The sequence below is a fragment of the Microtus pennsylvanicus genome, chromosome 1 (assembly GCF_037038515.1).
Source record: "Microtus pennsylvanicus isolate mMicPen1 chromosome 1, mMicPen1.hap1, whole genome shotgun sequence".
Lineage (NCBI taxonomy): Eukaryota > Metazoa > Chordata > Mammalia > Rodentia > Cricetidae > Microtus > Microtus pennsylvanicus.
In genome coordinates, this window is record NC_134579.1 from 64,375,410 (window position 1) to 64,388,332 (window position 12,923).

The 12,923-nt window shown below is 48.0% G+C and overlaps 1 protein-coding gene across 3 annotated transcripts in view; it reads left to right on the top strand.

The window, feature by feature from the left end:
- Nucleotides 1–9,255, top strand: part of Tmem44 (transmembrane protein 44) — a 36,876-nt gene extending 27,621 nt beyond the window's left edge. Inside the window, exons 10-11 of one of the 3 annotated variants that reach the window (XM_075967518.1) lie at nucleotides 1,689–1,721; nucleotides 5,110–9,255. In XM_075967518.1, the coding sequence (XP_075823633.1) occupies nucleotides 1,689–1,721; nucleotides 5,110–5,220 (144 nt within the window). In that variant the 3' untranslated portion in view covers nucleotides 5,221–9,255. The remainder of the gene's footprint in view (nucleotides 1–1,688; nucleotides 1,722–5,109) is intronic. The other 2 variants (XM_075967510.1, XM_075967501.1) reach the window with 2 other exon arrangements.
- Nucleotides 9,256–12,923: the final 3,668 nt, after the last annotated feature.

Here is a 12,923-nt window from a genome sequence, read left to right on the forward strand (position 1 = left end):
TGAACAACAATGATAGATATATATTCCAGCTTAGAAAGGGAGGTGCATGTCAGCCAATCATAGTGATACAAGCCTGTAATCCCAGCGCTGGGGAGGCTGAGGCAGGAGGATGACATGTTTCATGCCAGCCTCTGCTACACCCTGAGAGCCAGTTCCACAGAATGGACTTAAATGATTGAAAATAAAAAGACAAATGGCAGCTAGGGGTGCAGCTCTGGGAGAGTTAATGCATAGGCCAGGTTTGGTGTGTCACCTAACATCCCAGCTCTTGAGGCTGCCACATGTTCAAGGCCAGCCTGAGCTATACTATGAGACCTTATCTCATAAAAAAAAAAAAGCCGGGGCGGTGGTGGCACACGCCTTTAATCCCAGCACTCGGGAGGCAGAGGCAGGCGGATCTCTCTGAGTTCGAGACCAGCCTGGTCTACAAGAGCTAGTTCCAGGACAAGCTCCAAAACCACAGAGAAACCCTGTCTCGAAAAACCACAAAAAAAAAAAAAGGAAAGAAAAGAAAACGGAGGTTTAGCATGCGTGAGGCCCTGTGTTTCAGGATAAGTACCCCCTCTCTGCAAAATGAGATGGTTGCTAAGGATTCTGCACTGAGGTTAGCTGGGGCTATATGGAGATTGTATTAGGTTTAGTCATGACATTGGAATAAGGATTTATCTACGGAAGCATTCTAAGTTATTCGCAAATAAAAATGATTTACTTTAAGACACCAGATTAGAAGATGGGGGAGCCGGCGGTCCCGCTGGCATTCATTATTCTTTTGCCTTTGTGTATGGCTAAAATACCCTATCATTAAAGCATTGAAAATGTAAAGAGTTGGCCAAGCCAGGTCTGTCATCGCATGCTGGTGACCCAGCATTTGGGAGGTGAAGGGAGGAGGATGGAGGCCAGCCTCAGCTGTACAGCGAGTTTGAGGCCAGCCTCGCCTACGGGAGACCCTGTCTCAAACAAACAAAACCAAAAACCGAAACAAAACAAAAGACTCGAACAGAAGAAGTTTTGTTTCTGAAGTCTATCGCCTGCGGCATCGTCTACTAGACACCCACGAACAGCCAGTCAGCTTAGACTCCTAGCACTTGGGTCAGAAACGCAGGCCTTTGGGAACCGAATGGAGAGCTGAGGTGCGAGGCAGACAGTCTGCACTTGCTCCTCCAGGATCCTGAGTCAGGCATATTTGAGGGTTGGAGTGGAACCAGCCATGCAGCAGATGCCAAGTAAGGGAGAATGTGAGCTGCTTGGCAAAGCCCATAGGTGGAGGTTTTATTTGCGCCTCTTTCTTAAGAGGTCTATGAGTTTGCATTGGCCCATCCCTGCTATGTGGTTAATAAATAGAAGATTTACTGTTATTATTACTATTATTAGAACTGCCACCACTACCACCCGTAATTTCTAATTATAGTAATTGTGAAGTGTTTGGGAGTCGTTTCTTCCAGAACCCCAGCCCTGCATAACCATGGTGGGCTTATTTTATTTGATCATTTAACTAACTTACTAAATTAATTACTCTGCTAATAGCGACCGCCTTCCTGCTTGCTGGAACCTTGTCTTTCCCCCACCCCCACCCCGCAGTCATCCAAGGCTCTGACTCCCGGCTCTGAGCTCAGGGGCTGGCTCTGGGCTCTGCTCTGTGGCCTGGGATGGGATCTGTTCAACACTCTGTCTCTCTTTTCATCCTACAGCAGAAGTATTGGGAAGCCCTAAACTCGGAGCAGGTATGGACAAGCACTTGGTCTCCTTCTGGAGGGAATCTCTCTTGGAGAACATGATAGGTTTTTTTTTTGTTTTTTTTGTTTTTTTTTTTGTTTTTTTTTTTTAGTTTAAAAAAAGAGGGGGGACTGAGGGCTGGAGATGCAGTTCAGAGGAGGGTCTGCCCAGTACAGCCTACTCCCAGCACTGCAAAGTGAATACGTAAGAAGTAAGAAAACTCAGTAAGAAAGTCTGAAGACCCGTGGGGCTCGGGGACTCTCTTTACAAGGTCTTTTTCGCACTAGGAAGTATTCAGAACCAATGGGCTCAACTTGGGAAGAATTCAGTATAACCCAGTGAGGAAACCCAGTCTGTCGGGGTCTGTGAACTGTGGAGTAGCTGCAGGTCATGTGTGGTATTTGGGGTGTGGCTGCAGCGGTTACGAGAAACAGCCTAACGCTACACGTTGGCCGTTGTCTTTCTGAGACCGCGTGCAGCTGGCAGTCTCCTCGCTCGCAATAACAGATAAGCATATTTGGTGACAGCTACCTGTGCCTGTCATCACCCAGGACTGTTGGTGACACAAATTCATGGTCTGCCTTTTTTTAATTTTCCTTTTTTTTTTTTTTGTCTTTTGTTTTATTTTTTGAGACAGGTTTTCTTTCTGTATTCCTGGCTGTCCTGGAACTCACTTGTAGACCAGGCTGGCCTCGAACTCACAGAGCTCCACCTGTCTCTGTTTCCCAAGTGCTAGGATTAAAGGCGTGAGCCACCACGCCCCGGCTTTACGCCTTCTTCCTAATTATTTTTTATTGCTCAAAGCAGTTCAACACATTGTCCTACAGAAGGCAGACTCTAAAAGCCTTCTAAGATGTAATCTACATTAAAGGGTTCACCCGCTCACAGTGCCAGACTTTCTGTTCAGGTGAATCCATTAAGGTTAGCAAGAACAACTTAAGCAGTATTCAGAGTTGGAACGGCGGTGTTCAAACATCTAGGAAGCACTGCAGTGACTTGATAAGATGTTAACTCGTGAGTCTCAGCCCAGCAACCGTGGCTGCAGAGCCTGCGGCGTCCGTTCAATGACTCCTGGAGCATTGTCAGTCCAGAGCGTGTTCTGAGATGTCAGATCTAGGCCCGAGGTCTGTGCTTGCCCACTGTGTTCATCGAAAGAGCCCTGGCCATCCTTAGAGGACAGAACAGGCCCCTGCTGCTGAGCACGTGGCTCAGCACTAAGTTAAGGCTAAGAGCCACTGAGTTAGTTTATGTAGAATCTTCGGTGTCTGGAAAGGGTTTGGTTAGAGGTGCCACGTCTGCAGTCACAACTACACAAGAAGTTTGCACAAGCCCAGATGGGTACAGAGCACTGAGCTGCAGGAACCAAATTATCTCAGTGCCAGATCTGCGGGGTGGCTGGGCTGCAGGAGTCTTTTTAAAATGGTGTGTGTGCGCGTGTCTGTGTGTGTTTGTGTGTCTGGGTCCATGACCCTGCTCAAAGAGGTCTTTCAGCCCAAGCTGACATGGCTCCCATGGCCATTGCTTGTTTCTGGATTTTGTTGTTTTGTTTTTTATTTGACCTGCCTCTGCCTTCCAAGTGCTGGGATTAAAGGTGTGTGCCACCAACCACAGCCTGGCTTTGTTTTGCATTTTCGTGATAGGTTTCACTGTCTAGTCCCGATTGTCCTGGAATTCTCCATGTAGACATCTATGTAGGCTGGCCTCAAACTCACAGAAATTTGCCTGCCTCTGCCTCTTCCTCTGCCATGCTGGAATAAAAGGGGTGCACCACCATGTCCAGCGACGGAGTTCTTAATCTTCAATCACGTGCAAGTCTCACCGTCTGCTTTGTCGTCTTCGGAGGGTATTTTGCAGATAATGCCGCCTACACTTACAGGACATTTCTAATCCCTCCTCTCAAGCCTTTGCAGATTTCAAATTGCCATTCTTATTGGAACCAGTGATGGTGGTATCCATCATGCTGAATTGGCTTTTTAAAAATTACGTGTGTGTCTGTGTGTGTGCATGCATGTGTGTGTGAGAGACAACTCGCATGTGGGGATCAGAGAACAACATACTTGAATCAGTTCTCTCCCTTCACGTGGTCTCAGGGCTCAGACCCGTACTGTCAGACTTGGCAGCATGCACCTTTTACCCACTAAGCCACCTCACTGGCTCTCAAGTGGTGAAGTGACTTTCTAAATATATATATTGCTGGGTGGTGGTGACGCACACCTTTAATCCCAGCACTCGTGAGGCAGAGGCAGGCGGATCTCTGTGAGTTCAAAGCCAACCTGGTCTACAGAGTGCATTCCAGGATAATTAGGGCTATAATACAATGAGACCCTGTCTCGAAAAACAACAACAAAAAATTATGAGTGGAAAATTTTTGCCTGCATGTATGTCTGTGTACCACATGTATGCAGTGCCGAAAGATCCAGAAAGGGGGATGGGATCAGATTTCTGGAATTAGAGTTACAGACAGTTGTGAGTAGCAATGTAGGTGCTAGGAATAGAACTTGAGTCCTCTGGAAGAGCAGCAAGAGCTCTTACTGCTAAGCCATCTCTGGCCCGGAGCTGGCCTTTAAGAGGTGACTATAGCTTTTAATCCCAGCACTCCAGAGGCAGAGAGGCAGTTTGAGGCCATCCAGGTCTACAAAATGAGTTCCAGGAGAGGCTCCAAAGCTACATAGAGAAACCCTGCCTCGAAAGAAAAAAAAAGTTGACCTTAGACATGTCTGCTCAGCCTCAAGCCGAGAGGAAAGACTTCATGGGGCAAAGGCGCAGCTCTGCTCGGCTCCTCAGGAACTCAGCATCTCCAGCAGGGCCAGGCAGATGTTCAAGGAGAGACTAGAGCTCCCCATAAAGAGATACGAATGAGTGGTGGAGCAATACAGAGTAGGACTGAGAGCTTCCCGATAAAGCTTCAGAGAGTAACACTTGCTCCGGAGGAGCTGCTTCCGTGGGCTGGAAAGGGAATTGAGTCTCTCTGCTCTCTTCCAGAGTGTTCCAAGGGCACTTGGGGACAAGGCTTGGTGAGGGAAGTAATGGGGGAGATGGCAAGGGACATGGGGCTAGTCTGCCCAGGGTGAGGGTGGCTGTTCTTTCATTCCTTGATTTAATGCTACACTGTGTGGGGGCCGTAAGGCCAGTGTGAGGACAGGAGACATAACAGTGGTAGAACACTTGCCTGGCATGCTCAAGGCCCTGAGTTCCATCCCAAGACCACCAAAATTAGTAAAGCTATATTCCTCTAATTGTAGAACACAGGCCGGGCTAGCTTGTGCTTGCTGACTTCCCCTTGTCTTTGCTTGGGTCATGAGACCCAGGGTTGGGCTGTCATCTGGGGGTGGCCAGGCTGGAATAGTTGGAAAGGATCTGTCACACCAAGATACCTTTTCTGTGTCTTCTCTACAGTGGGACCCTGAAGATGTCAACCTTGAAAGGAACAAGGACAACGTGGAGTTTGTTAGCTCACAGATGCACAGGGGCTCTTTGACTCCGGTGGACTTGACCTCTGACGACTGACCTCTCCAGAGCCAGTTCACCAGCTCAGAACTCAAGGTCAGGCATCTGCCAGTGGGACAACCTACAGTGCCACCCCTGGCAGAAGTGGAAGCTGCTGCAGAAGCTTTCCAAGGAGTGAGGACCCCCAAGCTGTCACTTGGCTCATGGCTCAAGTCTACCCCATGGCTCAGAATGGAGCTAAGGCACTAGACAGAGCTGCACAGGCCACGATTACTCTGATGATGAGAAGTTGGCAGATGAATCCTGTTTGTAAAGATAAGCTTCCTCCCAAAGGACATAGGATCTATTGCCATGAGAGTCAAGCGTAAATACCGTTTGCTTAATAAGAGGGTTGGACTCGCCAAGTGCTACTGTTTGGACCTCAAAAGAATGTATTTGAGATTCAACTAAGCTCCGATGTGGGACTGGGCCCACAAGCTAGGGGACCTGGGCACATGCACAGGGACTGGCTTCTGCTGTCCAGTCCCTTACATAGCTGCCGCCACACCTTATATAGGACTGCCTGGTCAACCGAGTATTTGAAAGACATTGGCAGGGCAAGGGCAACTGCTATGTGATCTTGGGAACAGGACCCCCTCCAGCTTGGCCACGTCTGGGCTGGGTTCGCACAGTATGGGGTCTTATGTGCACGCAGGGGATACGGACACAAAGCAAAGAGCGGTTTCAAGTATGGCGAGGCCATCTAAGGGTGGTTTTGATACCGTGACCATGATGAGTGAGGGGAAGAATGAAGGGAATGGGGTCAGGCGGGAGTGAACACTGGGTTGAGTGGATTAAAATATCTCAAGGTGGAGTACAGGAATAAGTCTGAATCCTAGCACAGAAGTCTGCCACGAGGGGAACTGGGAGAAATGCCAAGAAACACAGCTCTGCTCGCAGCTGGCCCGTGACTGCCTGTGACTCAGCTGCAGCTGCCCAGTGTCTCCTTAGGGGCGATACAAATCCCCACAGTGTGAAGAACGGGGTACTGGTGGAAGGGGTGGATTGTGCAGATTTCCGCATAGTGCCTAATGCCCCGTGACCTCTAAGCCAGAATTCAAAGCTGCTTTATCTGCTTTGAGCCCTTGGTTTTCTTGTGAGGGAGCTTGCCGAAGTCGGTGTGCTTTGTCGTCTTCAGTCCTGAAGCTACTTTGAGGAAAGAGGATCATTGGGGCCCGGGGTGAAATGGAACATTCCAGCCCAGATCATAGCAAACTAGAGGCAGTGAAGGGTGCGACCTAGTCAAGGAAGAAGCCTGGCATGGCCAGCATGGCTGGAGCCATATAATTTTGAAAAGAGAGAGCTGGGAAAGAATCAGGCTATAGAGACTAGGGTGTTAGTACCGAACGCTGTAACCACGCAAGAAGCCAAAAGAGGAAGGTGACTGACTTGCTCAAGTAGACTACAGTTAGTGAGTTTCTCATCCTTGAATTTTCATAAAGCAGAAATGCAATAATGGGTGCAGAGTAAACATGAGACACACGATTAAAGTATATTTCTTTAGAAAGGGGAGGGGGAACTGTAAGAGGCCAAGATAACCTCCAGATCATGACCCTCGCCCTGCCCCTGCTTTCCGAGTGCTGGGATTCCAGGCCTGAGTCATTGCCGCCTTGCACTTTATAGACGAGGAAACATGTTTAGAAACTAACCAGAGTATTTGCCCACAGGTGGAAATGGCCATAATAATGACAGTGCAGGCCCTGCTTGAACTCCTGGAGTCTGGGCACGCTATCTGTCCTGACGTCTGTATGATTTAGGGAGTGCTCTGATTACTACATTCCCTTGAAAGCTTGCCTGGGGGCCTGGGGCTCGGTTGGGTGAAGGCTTTCCTAACATGCACGAGCCCCTGGCTTCTGTCTTCAGTACAGCATGAAGGAGGTATGATGCACACCTGGAATTGGGAGGTGGAGCAGCAGGGTTAGAAGTCGAAGATTATCTATCTTTAGCTACACAGCAAAGGTCAGCATGGGATGTCTGAGACCCTGTCTCAAGGGAGGAAGGTAAAATACAATAGTATAGATCTTGAAGAACTAATCACTTTCAACCCATCCAGACAGAGGTTTAATGAGTATGAGGACCATCTGATGATGTATGCACATCTGTTTCCATGAGAAATGAGTTACTAGCTTAAGGAGGCTCTGGGCCCAAGAGCATGACCAGTCTCCCATTCCCAGGGCTGCATCAGTATGCTGTCATCCCTCTTTCTGGGTCACAGTTTCCCCATCTATAACAAGAAAGGCCAAGCATGGTGGCTCACACTTGGGAAGCTGGGACAGGAGGACTTCCACAAGTTCAAGGTTAGCCTGGCTATCAAGACCAGGTCTCAAAAGACCAACAAACCAGGCTGAATGTGATGGCACATGCCTTTAATCCCAGTACCCAGGGGACAGAAACAGGAGAATCTCCGTGAGTTCGAGGCCAGCTTGGTCCAGGGCAATATAGTGAGACCCTACCTGAAACAAAACAATCAACCACCACTGACCTGGGGCTACGGCTACAGCTCAACGCTGGAGTACTTGCCTAGCATGCATGGGCCCTTGGGTTTCATCCCCTTCCATTTTCCTTTCATGAATATGCCAGTTAGCATTTCATACATAAGACTGACTTTATAAACAGAAAGAGATGTTATATGAAGGGAGATTTCATATACACCTTGAAAATAGGTATCCCTATATAGTATATGCTTTTGCTTCAATTTGTTATTTTTTGTGTATGTTGCAGCTGCACCAAGGAGCATGTATGGGGGTCAGGGTGACAACCTGCGGGTGTCAATGGTCTCTCCACCATGTGGGTTCTGGGAATCGAATTAGGTTTCAGTTTTAGCAGCAAGCAGCTTTACCAGCTATATCCCACCCCCACCTCCTGCTTATATTTCACTACCCATTTAAGATAAATACTAAAGCTAAGATATCGCTGAGTGGGATAGTAAGTGCTTGGCACGCTGGGCGGTGGTGGTACTCGCCTTTAATCCCAGCATTTAGGAGGCAAAGGCAGGCGGATATCAGTGAGTTTGAAGCCAGCATGGTCTACAAAGCGAGTTCCAGGTCAGTCAGGACTACACAGAGAAACTCTTGTTTTGAAAAACCAAGAGGGGGGAGGGGAACGCGTGGAATGCGCAAGACCCTGAGTTCAATTTCTAGCATCAAAAAAGTCAAAACCTTCTCAATACTTTCAAAGTTCTATGCGATTCCCTCCTTCACGTTCTGCAACTTGAACAGACATTAATCTATATTCTTCCGCGCTCTCATCCTTTCTGAAGTTAAAAGGCCCATGCATGGGAACTGCTGCTTCCGAGCAGGGTAGGTCGTTAAACTCCTACGTTCCTGCTCCAGTCGCACCGGAACCCTGCCGGTCTTGGCCAGTGTTGGTGGCGGAAGCCCGCCCGTTTCTTCAAATTCCCCGGGGTCTGCAAGGCTCACTCTTCGAGGCCGTCGCAGCAGTGTCCTCTGGCAGCAGGGCCGCAGTGAGCGGAATCGAACCGAAATAATAACTCCACTTGGGGCCATTTGCTCCACCGTGGGGCACTTCCGGAAAGAAAGGAAACCTGCAAGGCTGGCGCATGCGCATACCCTGCAGCCACCGCCTCTGCGACCCACGCAGACTCATGTACTCTGCCTGGGTGTCTCTGGCATCTCCCGCTAGGTTTTTTTTTAAAAGATAGCTACAAGGCTGTTTTTGTCGTGCATTTGCGACTCACCAATAGCCTAAAGCTGTACTGCAAACCATTCTACCTAAGTACATTCAACTTTTTTTTTAAAAAAAAAAAGCGCAGGTGCATAATTTAACAAAAGAAAATCAGATCGTGCCAAAGTTTATTAGGAAAACAACAGTGCTCTGCCCACTCCCAACAGCCCCACTTTCATCTTCCATTTGGGTGTTTTGTTTTGCCGCCAGAAACAGACACTCGTGTCTTTGCACAATGTCAAAATGTATTCAGTAAGAGTAAATTCAAAACCTACTTGGAAGTCTAGATTTCCCTTGGTAGCAGACACCTGGTAAACACAAGTTTGTTTGTTTTATTTTGACCCTAATTGCTAATACTAACTCTCAGATCACACACTGCCTATCACCATGCAATTGTATATCTGCTGTATGTGTGAGATACAGAATAGCTACAGGGACGGCAGAGTAGGGGTTCGCCGGAGGCAGAGGCAGACAGCTGGTACCAATGCAGCGTTATGGCAGATAGATGATAGATGGATAGATAGATAGATGGATAGATAGATAGATAGATAGAAGATAGATAGATAGGTGGATGGGTGGGTGGGTGGAGAGAGAGAGAGAGAGCGCGCGCAACAAACACAGTCTGAACATTGTGCTAAAGGCAGAGAACCAAGTCGCAGGGTCATGAGGGTTGAGCCTCCCTGCAGAGGCTCAGAACTATGGAGCAAGGTGCAGGACCTGATTTGGACAGATGGATAGACAAGGACAACTCTAGTAGTGGAGACTCAGCTAAGCTGAAACCCTGGGGACGGCAGAAAAGTGGGTGGGATCATGGACAATTGACCTTTTAGTTGTCCTTTTCATGTGGTCTAGGCGAGGGTTTTGCTGGTCTGGTGAGTTTGATAAGTTATTGGGCCTGGTTTTACTGATAAGGATTTAGTTACACCCATGTGCTCTTACACTCCTAACTTACTTTGAAAAACATAGAAGTGATGCGTTTTCACTTCAGACATAAGCTCTTGACAATGTGGCACAGGGGTGTTACCGGACTCATAATGGGGTCCTCATGTACAACAAGGTACAGAGTCTCCCCGCTCTGCGCACGCACTTACATAATGGAGCCAGAGGTCGCTTTAAAAATGGAGTTACCCAAGGCAAGGCACAGCCTGAAAGCTGCTGTTTCTCACACTGTGGAGTGACCCGGAGCGAGGCGCAGTATGACCTCCACTCTTGTGCCTTGTGAGCCTTGTAAGCAAGCCCACCACCACTTAGTTCCATCCCCAGACTCCAACCTGCTTTCCAGCTGCAAGTGCCCAGATTGTAACTTTCTTACCTAGATCACCTCCAGCTCCCAGTGAGCACCAGTGAGACAGGGACACTGGCAGATGGAGAACTGGATAGACCTGACGACACATCCAAGTCGCTGTGGAAGCTTCCTACCGGGACCTGCTGATTATTCCCTAGCTAGAAGCTGGCTTTTGAGTTCTCAAGTAGTGTGGATTTGAGCCCTCTCCAACTACAGGCAAACAAAACACTCATACACATAAAATTAGAGTAAATAAATCTTTTCAAAAAATAAAATAAGAAAACAAAAGCAAAAACTGTTCAATACGATGCCGAGTGACAGAAGCTGAATACAAGAGAGCATGCAGCATCACCAGCAATTACGAGCATGGATTCTTGTAGTTGTGGTTTCTAGGCTGTGGGAGCACCTAAATACATCGTAATTACAAATATAGCTCCCTAGGCTGTGGGTGTAGCTCAGGGATTGCCTTAGCCTGTGTGCTGCCCTGGATTCCACCCACCCTTGCCACAAAATCTCTCCCAGGGAAATTCCTTGTTCTTCAAAGCTTGTAGCACAAATATCTTCCATTACATCTCAAGAGAAGCCCCTGGGCTCAAGCAGATGCAGTAGTTTAGCTTGATGCCCAGCAAGTCTCCTGAGACTCAAGAAAGATAATAGAAGATCAGATAAAAACTATTCCCAAACTGGAGAAAACCTGCCAGAGAGAGCCCCTGGGAAATCAAGTCAAATTGCTAGTTAAAAGCATGCTGGAGGGAGAGAAACAATAGGGGGGGGGGGGGAAGGAAAGAAAGAGAAACATTCTATTGTCTTTTTTTGTGTTTGTTTTGCTTTTTCAGACAGGATCTCTCTACATAGCCCTTGCTGTCCTAATCTCGCTGCAGTGACCAGGTTGGCCTTAAACTCACATAGGGACCCCCACCTTCTGCCTCCCTAGTGCAGGGATTGAAGATGCACACCACCACGCCTGGCTCTTCCTATAGAATGATTATTTGTCTAAGGAAGTTGTAAGAGAAAGTAAAGATTTGAAGAAAGGCCCCCGGTGTTAGTCCCATCTGAGAAGACTCTCCAGGACATCAATCACATTTGCCAGCAAGTCGCTAAAGTCCTCAGGCTCCATGAGAGGAATAGATGTCAGAGACCACTTTTTAGTGACTTCCCATGTGTGGCTGGGTGCCAAGCAAAGCAATACTGTCATACCGGGATGGGTAGACAGATTCCAGTTGGTCTGGCCCAGAGAAAAATAACAGGACCTACGACTTAGATGAGATGCCTGATGTGAGGCTGATAAGGTGTCTCTGGGGCTGGAGCAATGGGGATGCACTGGCCTAGGAAGGCAGGACAAGCGGAAAGCCTGGAGCGTCCAGACAAGGAAATTCTCTGGCTGAATTGCCTTTTCCTATTGAGATAAGATAATATACAATAAAACACTGAGCTACAAAGGGCTGCCTCCAAGCCTGGCAGAGCAGCCAGCACTCAGGCAGGCCTGGCTGAGGCGTGTGATAGTCGTGGGGGTCTCCTGCTGGCTCTGGCCGGCTACACAATAAAACCGAGTCATTGATGTTGTACCCAGAAAGCACGTCCTGACTCCTACCACTCATCAGTTATGGGATTCTGATTTCCTTTTTTGTATTTTATTTATTTATTTATTTTGAGGCAGAGTCTTACTGTGTAGTCCAGATTGACTTCAAACTTACTATGTATACCATGCTGGTCTTGAACTCTTGATCCTCCTGTCTCAGTCTTCCCATTACTGGGATTATAGGTGCGAGCCACTGGGCTGTCTTTATTATTAATCTCACATATCTGTCCACCTCTTCAGCCTACTAGGAAACACAACGGTTCCTAAGGAGCCATTAGAGAGCTCTCTAAACCCCAACATGTCAAGAAGAGATCAGTTGTCATCGTCTGATGGCACAAGGGTTTCATTTGTATAGTTTTTCCATTTTCAGGAGCAGATCCACTTAAAACTCACCTAGCTGTCTTTCAACGCCTGGGCACATTTTTATTATCCGGCTGTGCGTGTGATTACAGTCGTGATCAGGAGACTCTGAAATACGAGTGTGCAGCATCAGAATATGTATGCCACCCTGTTTGTAGAGGCTTAGACACGAAATAGATCCCCGTAGGCATTCCAGTGACTCACCTATTGTCCCCAGTGAGTCAGTGTCCTAGGAGAGCCAGGGCTGGCAGCTTCCAGAGAAGATGGAAGGCAGGATCTAGGTCTGGACTGGACCAGTGACTTTTCTTGTCACTATGGCCAAATAACTAGCAAGAAGCAACCTGAAGGAAGAAGGGAAGGCGCGGGAGCAGAAGTATGTGGCCGCTGTTCACACTACAGCCACAGTCAGGGAGCCCAGAGACATAAATGCTGGGCTCAGCTCATTTTCTCCTTTTTGTTTAGTCCAAGACTCCAGCCAGCAGGGATTGGAGCCAACCAATTCGGGGCAGGTCTTCCCTACTCAGCTAGATTCTTCTAGAAAACACCCTCCCAGATTCTCCCTGAGGTGTGTTGCCGCAGCAATTCTAAATCCAATCAAGCTGCCAATGAAGCCTAGTCCCTGGTCTGAGATGTTGGTCTTTTTTTTTATTTTTTTATTTTATTTTATTTTTTTTGGTTTTTCGAGACAGGCTTTCTCTGTGGTTTTGGAGCCTGTCCTGGAACTAGCTCTTGTAGACCAGGCTGGTCTCGAACTCACAGAGATCCTCCTGCCTCTGCCTCCCGAGTGCTGGGATTAAAGGCGTGTGCCACCACCGC